This window comes from Myotis daubentonii, chromosome 3, assembly GCF_963259705.1.
Source record: "Myotis daubentonii chromosome 3, mMyoDau2.1, whole genome shotgun sequence".
In the NCBI taxonomy this organism is placed as follows: domain Eukaryota; kingdom Metazoa; phylum Chordata; class Mammalia; order Chiroptera; family Vespertilionidae; genus Myotis; species Myotis daubentonii.
Window position 1 is genome coordinate 107,692,560 of NC_081842.1, and position 13,227 is coordinate 107,705,786.

A 13,227-nucleotide genomic window follows, 5' to 3' on the forward strand; every position below is an offset into this window, starting at 1 on the left:
GGCGAACCACCAAACATGGAAGGTTTGGGTCAGCCCAACCAGGGTTTTTTGAGAGTAAGAGGAGTGGGGAAGGGTGAGAAGTGAGGCAGCTGCTAAATGGGAAACAAGGGTCATGAAGGTGGGAAGGGAGTGGAGACAGACTCTGAGATTTTACACAAGGCAGTCAGCTCAGCAGATCCCTGGGAACATGAGGGGGACTGGCAGGCCTGACGCTGGCTACCTTATGTGAAGTTTGTGGTAATACAGTTAAGACTCACTAGGTACTAACTGTACAAACAGAACAGTATTTATTTACACAGTGAAGGAGCCTGAAGGGCCGGCTCTCTTAGCTTTCATAATAAAACACTTGGCAAACATGATGAGCAAAAGATCTCAAATACTGTTTTTGAATCTAGGGTTTCAATTAAGGAGATATAAATTCCATGTAATCATTTTTATGTCTCAATCATGTTGCCTGAGGAATGTTTTAAAAAATTATTTTCTATTATTTTAATCAATTTACTTTTCAGTCATTTATGAAAATCCAAAATTACCATGTCAAAATAAGAGCTCAGATCATAAGTATAAGAGGAAATTACTTCTTACTTAAAAGAATATTTTAACCTACATACAAATCTGGGAGTGTTCCTTATAGAAGGGTAAGCCATGATAATTTTTTGGAATTCTCTCTCTCACCAAAGGCAACAATCAAGTACTTGCTGGAACTTATGTTGTCTGGCTAAAACCAAAATAACTGATGAATATGAAGGGGAAATGTTGATGGCAGAAGATAGTCTTACCTAACTTCGACCTAGGGCAAGGATAACCAGAAGATTCACTGACTCACTGCCTGTTTAGCCACCAAAATACCCGCCAGGAACAATAAACAAGTTGGGAACATATCACAATTGTCTCCGAATTGCTGAGAAGCATTCATTCTGACCCAGTAGTGGGGATTTGTCTCAGCTTGCATGCATCTCTTAAAATAAGTGTTCTAATTTTAACAGCTAGGATCTCAAAAGAGACCTCCAGATCACAAGACAGTCTGAACCCAAGCCAGCAACAATACTGCTTATGTTAGCCGTTAAAATAATCCCAGTGACCTGATGTTACCAAAAGACCAGACAGAATTTTCATGATTAGTTAGCAGTTGAGAAATGCAGCTGGTAATGTGTGGACGAGACTACAGAACTACTCAGAACGGAAAAGGAACTACTCTACACAGTGCCCACAGGAGTGATTCCATGTGAAGCTCCATATGTGCAGCAGTGCTCAATTAGGCATGAGAGAGAAAGTACAGCTTGGGCAGCCTTCTCTGGGAAGCGCAGAGGCAGGCGGCCAACCTGCACCCACTTTAGCGATGTGTGTTCTCTGGTGCACGGCCACTCTTGCAACTTCTTAGACTGATTCACACAAACAAATTAGCCACCTCTTCTCTCTCCTCAAAAAAATGTCTCTTCTTACTCACTCAATCTAAATCAAGAGTCATAAACCCAAGTGCCCAAGGGCTGGGCTGGTCGTGCAGAGGAGTGAACCTGGTGGGGTAGGACTGGGGACCATGAGAGAGCGCATGTCCTATCACTAAAAGACAGCTGCTTCCCAGCAAACAACTGTGGAAATCAGGAATACACCCAATTTTTTCCTTGCCATTAAAGCTAAATAAATCTTCGAATCATGTTCTGGAAATCAGAACATCAGTACTCAAACCCAGACTAATAATCTAGCCTAGGACCTAGTTATCCACACCACCTACCAGCTGACCACTCTTCACAAAGTAGGCCAGGAAAGTCCCAGGGGGCAGGCCACCAGGAAGACTTTCTTGGGCATAGTATGTAATTTTTGGTCTCTCCTGGCTGATTGCTTGCCATTCATTCATCTGTTCATTCTTCCATTGAACCAACACACTCTGCCTTCCTTCACAGTATTGTCTCAGCTCTTATCTGAAGCAGATCTCTCCACTTGTGCCCGAGGACATGTCCCCTTTCACCTACTCAGGACATCACTCTAAGTCTCCCTTCAGTTTTCTGCATGATTAGTGTTTCTCTCTCCCTCCTTGATCCCTGCCACCAAATACAAACATGCTGTAACTTCTCTCATCTTTACAAAACCACCACCACCCTCCCTGGATCCTATATCCCTATCCAGCTACCAACACATTTCCCTGCTCCCTTTTTAAAGAAAATGCCAGCAGAGTTGTCTACATTCAGGATCTCTCATTATCTATTATCTGGGACCCGCTTCAGCAGGCTTTCCGCTCCACTGGTCCACTGGAGGGGTTCTTGCCACGACACCAGTGACCACCACATTTCAGATCCAGTGCCAGTCCTCAGCTGTCCTCTGCCTGACCTGCCACAGCCTGACACAGATGCATAGCTCCTCTCCTTCTGCATAGGGTTTCTTTGCTTGGCCTGGACAACACCTCACTTTGCTGGGCTTCTGCTGTGCTGTTCTGACTTTTGTCCCTACTCCTCCGAATTCTCCTGCCTCAGGGCTCAGTCTTCAGGACTCTCCTCATAATCACTTTCTCGGTCACATCACCTTGTCTCATGGATATAAATATCACTTATATGCTGACAACTCCTATAGTTTATATCTCACCAGACCTCTCCTATCTCCCAACTCTTATATCTACTTACTTGTTCTACACTAATAGCCTGGTGCACGAAATTCGTGCACATTAAAAGGGAATTAATTGCTCTAACCGGTTTGGCTCAGTGGATAGAGCATCGGCCTGCGGACTCAAGGGTCCCGGGTTCGATTCCGGTCAAGGGCATGTACCTTGGTTGCAGGCACATCCCCAGTGGGGAGTGTGCAGGAGGCAGCTGATCGATGATTCTCTCTCATGGATGTTTCTAACTCTCTATCCCTATCCCTTCCTCTCTGTAAAAAATCAATAAAATATATTTTTTTTAAAAAGGGAATTAATTAGCAGAGATATTTTAATATTGCTATTTGCCCTTTCTCTATAATAGAAGTGTAAGAGATGAAAGGAAATTAGTAAAATGTATATGAAAATAATATATAAATTTATTAATAAATAAACAGTAACAAAAGGATATAACAACAGAGGTATGATATAAAAATGACAAAAACATGATATGAAAACAACAAAAACATGATATAAAAACAACAATGATGCAAACAATGACTGATAAAGTGATAAAACTTATTCTAGTATCTCCCTGCATACCACATTAAGAGTGAAAACACTTCCAGAGTGCTTAACTAATTTCCCTTGTGATGAAGTACTCAGAACTTTAACTGTAACATCACATGCTCTTCAAACTCAAGAGAAAGCAACATATAACTGACCATGTGCAAAAATGGGTTCAGATAGGAATATGCCTACTCTGTCTAGAGTTTGTCCTTGTGATTTATTAATAGTCATCACAAATGTTGGCATCACAGGAAACCGTCGTCGAATCAATTTGAATGGGAGGCCAGTGTCAGATGAGGACAAATTAATTCTTGGAATCAGAACAGCCTCTCCCTCTGCAGATCCTGTTAATACTTCAGCTTCGATAGTGTTAGGTCGTAATCTTTTGATAATAAATCTGGTACCATTACAAAGACCCCATTTACTATTGAGATTTCTCAATAGCATGATGATTGCACCCACTTTAAATTTTAATTTATGACACGGAATTCCTGGAGGAGTAATACTATTAAGAAATTCGATGGGAAAAATTTCCTTTTCAGCCTCATCTGTGGAATCAATGTAATCATCAAATATGTGTGAAAATCTCCATCGAGTATATCCAAATTTTCTTCATTTAATTTTTGAACATGCTCATTTTTTGGACAAAGAATTGTATGTTTAGATATATTTTTAATATTATCTATAGCAGTGGTTCTCAACCTTGGCTGCACATTAGAATCACCTGGGAATCGTTTTAAAATCCTGATTCCTGGGCCTCATCCTCCGAAATTGTTTCTTTGTTATGGGGTGGGGCCACAACATCAGTAACAAAGAAACAGAATTAAAACTTTATTGTGGGGAGCCGCTACAGTGTTTTGGACAGGTTCAAGCCTTGGACTGATGAGAGGGCACAGTCCTCTCATTGCCACGTGCAAGTCCCAGCTTGGAGGGCAGGGCCCTCCCAGCACAATTATAGCCAACAGCTGTAGTTATAAGCTTGAACCTATGGTCCGAAGACGTGGCCCCACATGCCTGAGTGATGTAGGCTTGATAGAGTTCAGGTGCATGTAGTTGAGTAGGATTGAAACCCAGGAGAATGTTGTAAACATCTTGGTCACGCCCTTACTTTGCCTTGAGGCATCTGCTATAAAATAAAGGCATGGCTGTGGGCATGGTTGCTGTCTCTCAGAGAAGCAGCGTCCCACGAGACCTGGCTTTCATTCTCTTGTCTATCTTTTCTAAGGCTTTCAGCTGCCCCGACTCAGGTTCACCCCTTGCCATGCTGGCGCGGCACACTTTAGAAAGATATGCCTCCACGCTCCCAGAGCGGGTTCCTGCCCCAAACCCCACCCTTACAGGAAACAGCTCCGGGAAACAGCTCGGGGGAGGGCGCAGCCGTTGCCAAGACAACCCCTGCAGGACTGACTTCCTTCCGCTTGGTCGTGGCAGTTGTGGTAGTGGTGAACACCACCCATGGTTTTTATATAAGTAGATTTTCACCAGGATGTTCAATATGTACCTCCAATTTACTACATCCAAAACTTAATACATTCAATACATCTCTAGCAATCCATCCACAAACCTGATTTACCCCTGGTCTGTCCCATCTCAGGAGATGGCAACTCCTTTGTTCAGCTGTTTAGGTCCCAAGTCGTAACAGTCATCTTTGACATCTTTCTCCCACATCCCACTGAATACCTGATTTTTTTTTCATAAGAAGCTGGAAATCTGGGTTTCATGTGAAATTCCCCAATTTTTAAGCATTGACAACTCAAGAAAAACAAAACACCTAAGTGAGAGGAACAACAGAGGCCACTCCATGGCTTCTCATTCCACCTACCATTGCCCTGCTGTGAGAGGGAAGGCCAGCCAAACCCTGGGGCTGCTTGGTCTGGAGACCACCACGGTTGTTCTGAGCCCAGCAGAGGGATTTTAATTCCTGCTGAGCTCCCAGAGGCCTACAGGCTCTTTGGAGAGTATAATGGGCTAAATGTTCAGGATAGTCTATTTCAGCTTAGAAGATCTGGATTGCAATTTTACATGAACTTGAAACAAAAAAGTAATGTAACTATCTGCCTGAATTTTTAGGCCTTCTTAATTGTACAAAAAAAATGTAAGGAAAAAATGTTTCTAGAGATGGATCTCTGCAAAAACACAACAAAACAACCTACAAAAAATAAACAAAAAACCCCACCCAAAGCATTTTCTGGCAGAGGGGAGGGAAAATGAGTTCTCTGATCTGGTTTCAACATTACTAAACAGGTGGCCAAGGGCTGAGAGAAGTCATCGCTTGGAGCAGTGTTACCACAGAATAGTAGACCTGCTACCCCCAGGGGTGAGCTGCAAGGACACAGCAATGACAGGCTGCAGGCCAACTGACTAACGGTGGAGCTTCTCCCCAGTTCCCCATGCATTAGACACTCTATGACTATGCTAATAAACTAAGATTTCCAAAACGAGCTAGGAAGACGGGACCATCCTAACCATTTTGGTAATTTAGATCTCAAACTGTTTTTCTGAGAAATGTATTTAAGAAATATTAAAAACAAAACAAAACCTGGGTTCCTGAGAGAGGGGTCAAGGTCTAGCAAACAAGTCTATCTTCCCCCTAAAAACTAACTGGGCTCCACATGCTTGTTTTTCTCTGTCAAATAAAACAAATGTGAGCAGTGTCTGTGCAAACCAGACTATCAATGAAAAGGACAGTGTGCTCAGTTGGGTAGTAAGGTGAAAGTCAGATGGAATCCCAATAGTCGAAGGGAATTGCTTGGCGCTGGGGACCATGTTACAAGAAAATCATGAATCTTTAAACGCTAGGATTACCCTGTTTGAGAAGTGAGACCAATTGGCAGGATGTCAGATTCTCATGTGTTCACATATTTATCCCAGGACGAGTGCTCACTCTGCAGAACTGAGTGGGATGGTGGGTAGAACTGCTCACATTATTTTTTTTTAAAAAAATAATAATCCTTTCTTTTTTTTAAGAAGATATTTTTATTGATTTTTAGAAAGGAAGGGAGAGAGAGATAGAAACATCAATGATAAGAGAGAATCATCGATTGACTGCCTCCTACACGCCCCCTACTGGGGATTGAGCCCGCAACCCAGGCATGTGCCCTGGACCAGAGTCAAACCGGGACCCTTCAGTCCGCAGGCCAACACTCTATCCACTGAGCCAAACTGGCTAGAGCTGCTCACACTATTTTTTTAAATATATTTTTATTGATTTCAGAGAGAAAGGGAGAGAGAGATAGAAGCATCAATGGTGACCGAGAATCATTGACTGGCTGTCTCCTGCACACCCCACGCTGGGGATTGAGCCCATAACTAGGGCATGTGCCCTGACTGGGAATTGAACCATGACCTCCTGGTTCATAGGTCGACGTTCAATCACTGAGCCGTGTCGGCCTGGCTGCTCAACACTATTAACGATTACTTCTCCTTCGCACTCTCATCTTCTTGCTTGCTTAGCTGGATCTAGTCAAATTAAGCCACTACCCTATTACACACAAATTCAGTTCAAGGGGTCAGCTATCATGGTTTGCAGGAACATGGTTCAAACTGGCAGGGTTATGAGATAGTAAGGATTAAAATGAATCACGCCCACATTGTCAAGCAAGAGAGGTTTGTACTTCATAAGGCCAAGGATTGAGAGACAATTAATGCTTCTCTTATTCCATCCCTTGACAGTGATTCCTGTTCTGTTTGCTTTCCTCAAACCACAGTTGGTGTATTTGAGCGTTTGTCTGTATTGTGCTAGAAAGGGGAGAGAATCAAGAGGCTGCAATATGTTAGAGACACATGCCAAGAGAATACGTAGGGAGGAAAGCACACAACATACTTATAATCCTTATCTGGGGCTATGACAGAGTCTGCCCAGAAAACAACAGGACAGGAAACATTTCTGCCACAAAGTCCATGCTCATTCCTGTGGTGTTAGACTTACCGGGAGGACTTTGGCTAAGGAACCATGAAGAGCATGTTTTCTGCTCACTCAGGAATGCCCTGGCGGGACAGACTGGAGAGCCAAGCCCAGTTCAATGGGAGCTCAGCTGCTCATGGCTATGTTTCAGGATCAACCTGAAAGCTTGGCCTCTACTCAGGAAACTTGAGTCATCTTTCTGGTTCAACACAATGAGTCAGAGGCTGAAGGATGGGACCCAGGCACTCACTGTGAGACAAGTGTTGCAACTTGGCTGCACTGGTTGCTGAATTAGAACAGCACCAGGGATAGTGCCAAACAAGCACGTTGCCAAAAACAATGGCCTCCACTGAGCACTTTACATGACTGAATTCACTTTATCCTCATGACAACCCTTTGAGGTAAATGTTATTTTTCTCCTTGTTTTGCATACGGGGAACTGAGGCACAGAGCCTAAGCCAGACAGCAGGTAAGGGCAGAGTAAGCCACACACCCACCTTCCTGGTTTCAGAGATTATTACTTATGCTAGTCCATCTCTCAAACAGAAAGGACTAACCATCTAACGCTTACTGAGTGCTCAGGCAGGTCAGGCCTGTTCCTCCCACTTTACATGATTACCTCTCATACTGCTCACAGTACCCTCTGTGGACATGGAGGCAGAGAAGCCCAACTTCTGTTGAACCACAAGTTCAGTGACCATCAATCATCCAGGAAGTGGCTACTCCAGGATGTGAATTTAGGGAGTCCAGCTCCACAGCCCCCTCTCTTGGCCATGACACCACACTGCTATTAGCATCTTGCTTAACTCCCAGCACCACATGGAGGGAGCTGTTATGACCCTCATTTACAAATGAGGAACCAGAAACTAAGCAGCTAGCCTGAGGCAGAAGTTGGGTCTGCACCCAATCTGTTCCTGATCATGACATACAGATGGTTTATCAGAGGTCCAGGCAACCCAGGAACTGATGGGGCCCTTTCCCCATAAGCAGCTAAATGTCCTGAAGGTTATTCTAAGGGCACAGGGATCGATATCATCAAGCCATGCTTCTTGCAAGAAAAAGACTTCCCTCAAAGTTTCCCACCTGTTATTGCCCTCAGACTGACAATGCACCCCAAAATCTTAAATCTACTCCCCTTCCCTCACCATCCCCAACAACAGTAAACAGTTTCCACTTACGCTTTAAATGCTGGGAGGTAGGAGTATATAGAAATGCTGCTTAGGTTATAAATAAATGGCAGGTGTTTTCTGATATCTGTTGTTGCCCAGCTGCTAAAAAACATGTTCAGTAAACCCTGGTCCCCACCTGAAAGAAAAATAAAACAAATTAAAGTCACAGACTCAAGGACAGTTCAATAATTTTATAGGACTATATACCTAGACCTTTAAAAACAGGTACTAATTCCAGAAATTCCATGTTAAACCTAAGGACATTTTAGGGAGTGGTCATTTCTCTGAGTTAATCCATTAATTCAACAAATATTTACTGAGCAACTATTATGTGCCAGACACTGAAGCAGGAACTGGAGAGTTATTATCTTCACCAGGATTTGGGAGGGGTGGGGCTAGGGGTACTGATACCAGCAAACCAAGAATCAATACCATCAGAAATGGGGAGGAGGGGAGCGAAGGAAAGTACAGGGTACCATGAGTGCTCATGGAAGAGGCTCAAGACCTTGTCTGATGGGTCAGGGAAGGCTTTCATGAGGAAGCTGTGTTGAAGCCAAGCTCTGTGTAGTGCACAGCAGTATCTGACAAATGCCGGTGGAGAGAAGAAGGGCAAATGGTGTTCTAGGTAGAATAAATAGCACACACCATAGGCAGCAACATGAAGCTATGGAAAGACCTGGAAGGTGACCTTAGAGGGGGATCGCAGAGGGAGAAGGGCACCAGGTGAATCTCAGAAAGGTAGACATGGACTAGACCAGCGGTCGCCAACCGGTGGTCCATGAGGTCCAAAAGGTTGGCAACCGCTGGACTAGACCACATGGGGCCTGGATTTCAGACAATTAAAGATTCAGACTTTATGTTCAAAGAAATGGGATAAAAACAGAAGTAAAAAGCAAAAGAGAGCAAACTGGGATAATGGGTTTGTTTTCTGGAGCCCCAACTGTTGGTTCATCATCAGAATGAGATTTATTTAATATTTGGAGCTAAGTAATAAGACCAGGACATTAGGTTTAAAGTCCAACTGTCCCTTATTCATCCTCTGTGTGTTCCATCCTTTCCAAATGCCCTCAGTCAGCTCTCTGGATCAAGGGCATTTGTTGAACAAATGTCTATGGAGCAACCTCTCTGTATGAGGCTCTGACAGGTCCTCATTCCTCAAGAGACAGACAACTCAACAGAAAACTAGTTTTGCCATTATAAGTTCTAAAGAATAATAAAGATGGCATCAGGATATATGCTCACTTGTTATAGGAACAAAAGAAGATTTTAGATATATAGACAAATTAACGTATTTTGAGAAACATCATATTCATTAGAGGCTCACTTTGGATTCCACAAAGATTCCCAGAATGTGGGAAAAGTCTTACTCATTTCCTTTTACACATAATCATAATAAATGACAAAATTACAGAGGCAGAGAACAGATGCGAGGTAGCCAGGGGTTAGGGAGGGTGGCAGGGAGCATGAGGAATCCTGTGATGACCCTGTTCTGTACCCTGACTGTGGTGGTGTCACACAAATTTACACACGGGATAAAAGTGCACAGAAGCACCTGTGTACACATACCAATGAATACATGAGAAACTGGTGAATCTGAATAAGGCTGGTGGATTGTATCAATGTCAAATTCCTGGTTCTGGAGTTATAATTATGCAAGATGTTGTTACCACTGGGGGAAAATGGTGAAGGGTATATGGGATCTCTATATTGTTTCTCACAACTAAATGTAAATCTACAATTTGCTCACAATTTTTTGTGTTTTGTTTTAAGTCTAAGGGTTATGTGGTTAAAATGCAAAATACAATCAAGAACCGTTAGTCATTAGATTCTAAATTCCCAAGGACAGAGTGTATGGCTCTTTTTGCTTAGCACTGTAAATTCTAGCAGCTAGCAGAATGCCTTACACATAGATAAATTATTTGTGGAATGAATGTAAAAGCCTTGAATATGTTCTGTAACAGCAGAAAAGTTGAAATAACTTAAATATTCCATCATAGAGGAATGGTTAGTACACTGTTATGCTAACCATTCATGACAATATTATTCAGCCATTAAAACTAATGGCTATAAAAATCACCATCCACCGTGTAATATAAACATATACCATGACATACATAGTGATTATAACTAAGAACATAAACATTCATATTGGAAGAAAAAGAAAAGTAATTACTATGTAAGAAAAATGGTATTACAGATGTTTCCTCTCCCTGACACTTTCTTAATACTGTTATATTTCTGTAATTTTAAAATAACAATACAATTAGGGGCAAGAATGAGAATTGCATTAAGATCTTTTATTTCTAAACATTCTTTGCTTGTTAATTTCTTTTTGTTATAAAGCACGATACTATCAAAGGAAAAATATATGTGTAGATTATAAAGCATATTAATAATAAACCTCTATACTCCCAACATCCAATTTATGAACTGAAACATTACCACTATTTTTTAAGTTCTCTGTGTGGACTCCCCAACCCAATCTCACTGTCCCTGATGCCAGAAATAACCACTAATCATGAATTTTGTTTGCAGTTGTCTTGATTTCCTTTATTTTACCAATATATATGTAATCTGACAACATACGTAGTTTTGTTGGTTTGTGAATTTTGTAAAAGTGGATGTCATATTTTTTCTACTTCTTGTTTTCTTATGCCATACTGTAATACCTTTGTGTTAAGCAATTCCACTTAAACTACTTTCTACATGTAATGTAGTGAAGAAATCCATCTAATTCCATGGAGTCAGAATAGCAATTGTAAAAGAGAGATTCCCAATCCCATGGGATGAGCCTGGGAAAGAGGAGTCAGAGTTGCTGGTCCCTCAGAGCCCATGACACCACAGGCTATTTCCATTCACCCTCATATGCCCTGCAAACAGCAGTGTGCCACAGCAGGGCTGAGAAGCACTGATGGAACAGGATACAAGCAAGAAGGGGAAAAGGCAGGGCAGGAGATTTGTGATCATTGGTGCCCATTCAATTCGCAAATCCTTAAACACTCAACAGGGACCTTTCCTTCAAGGCACTACAGATAATGAAACTTCCAAGGCCACTAATCTCATTATGTGATAAAGGGTCACCTTTCTGCTAAAAATTGTGAATTAAAAATAGAGGTAAACACCACCAACAAGTCCTAAGTAATTTTTAAATTTAGCACTCTAACCATCTCTTTCCACATTTCAGTCAGGTGAATGTTTTAGCTGCATTAGAAAAACCCATATGTAGTATTATCAATATCCTCTCTTTAGAAGTCCCTAAACTAGAGCACAGTTCAAAGCAGAATGCAAATCCAAGCAGGTCTGTGCTACAAAACCCAAAAGCATGCCATGAAGATTGCTGAATTTCCACTACCAACAGACATTCTTAATATCAACCTCAACTATCTCAGTGCAGACAAACATGATTAGCAGGCTTGCCAGCAGCTGGGGTCCAGCAGGCCAGTGCATGGTGACACAGGTGGGAGAGAGTGAGCTAAGGACGTGGAACAAGGGACACACCCATCTTGCAAACAAAAGCAAATATCATATTCTGTATCATCTTTCCACCAGGTTGCCCAAGGGCCAGTAATAACATACAATCACTTGATATTTTCCAGGTCTTTTGAACCTGACCACCATGGACATATTAAAACATTTGTCAGAAACGGGACCTATCCTATCTAATAAAAGAGTAATATGCAAATTAACTGTCACTCTGTGGCAAAGACGGCAGTGCCCATAGCAGTGGGGGAGGGGTAGGGAGGGTGGATGACAGCTGGTGGCATTGCCCTGGCGACGCAAGCCCAGCATTCTGCACCATGGCCACACAGAGGGAGGGGCCAGGGGCCACGCATCCTGTGCCCTGGCTGCATGGAGGGAGGGGCCTCTGGCCATAGACTGGAGCGCAGGATGCTGGTGTCATTGCAGGCCGTGCTGAGGGACCCCCCCAGCCCCCGTGCACGAATTTCATGCACTGGACCTCTAGCTGTTTTATAAGACAGGAATGGCACTGAGTACTATTTTTTGAATGTGTGCACTTGCTTAATGCTTATGTAGTTTGTGTGGTTTTCCAAAGTTCATTGGGCTAACTACTATGAATAGAAGGAAGGGCAGGTTGATTCTGGTTTAAACTTGAACTCCAGTATTTCAGTCATAGGAATGTTCTCCCTAGAATCATGCTACTCAAAGTGTGATGCAGGTTCCAGCAGCATGAGCATCACCTGAGAGCTTAAGAGAATTCCAGAATACTGAAACCCATTCAGACCTACAGAATCAGAATCCACATTTAAATCCCTAGACAGAGGAGAAAATGGCAGTCAAATAAGCAGACCTGTCGGGTACCTCAACCCAGGGCCAGGCTGGAAATACCACTAATTGGAGAATATTCACCTGGAATTTCCAACTGTGGTCCAGCTGAGGAAGTGACTTATAACAAGGAAAAACAGAAGGCATTTAAGACCAGTAGGAAGGGCGAGTTTGAGAGAATAGGGAAGCCCAGAGAGGAGGGAGCTAAGCTACAGGAAGAATTGTTCCAAGAGCACAAGCAGGGCTCCACACACCAGTGGTGGCAACCTGACAAGGTGTGCTTCCTGACCCATGGCAGTGTGACCCACAGTGCTCAATCATCCAAGCAGCTGTGTAAGGTACCAGGACTGCTGGCAGCAGTGGAGTGTATTCCAGCAGACCAGAGCCAGTGGGGAAGAGAGCTGCAGTTTCTATTGCTTTTAAAAAAAAATCTCTAAACCCAGAGCACAGGAGTTTTCATTTGCAAATACACACCTGAGGCATTGGTGCAGGGAGGGAAGCACTGAATTGAGGTGCTTGCGGACAGGGTTAGAAAGCGGGGCAGAGAGACTTGGAAAAGCAGTAGACAGAAATCCTGCATTGGGCTATTCATACACTTCCAAACAGAAATGGCCATTCTCCCTGGGAGAAGCTACCTGCCTGCTCCCAACACTCAGAGGGCAGGTAATGGAAAAAAAAAAAAACTCCACCCTAGGTGATACAGCCTGCCACATCCTGAACTTTGAGCTTTGCAG

At 42.9% G+C, this 13,227-nt stretch overlaps 1 protein-coding gene across 1 annotated transcript in view; it reads right to left on the bottom strand.

The window, feature by feature from the left end:
* GYG1 (glycogenin 1) overlaps window positions 1-13,227 on the bottom strand; it is a 40,064-nt gene that overhangs the window by 10,553 nt on the left and 16,284 nt on the right. Inside the window, exon 5 of the mRNA XM_059688197.1 lies at window positions 8,219-8,345. Within this exon, the coding sequence (XP_059544180.1) occupies window positions 8,219-8,345 (127 nt within the window). The remainder of the gene's footprint in view (window positions 1-8,218; window positions 8,346-13,227) is intronic.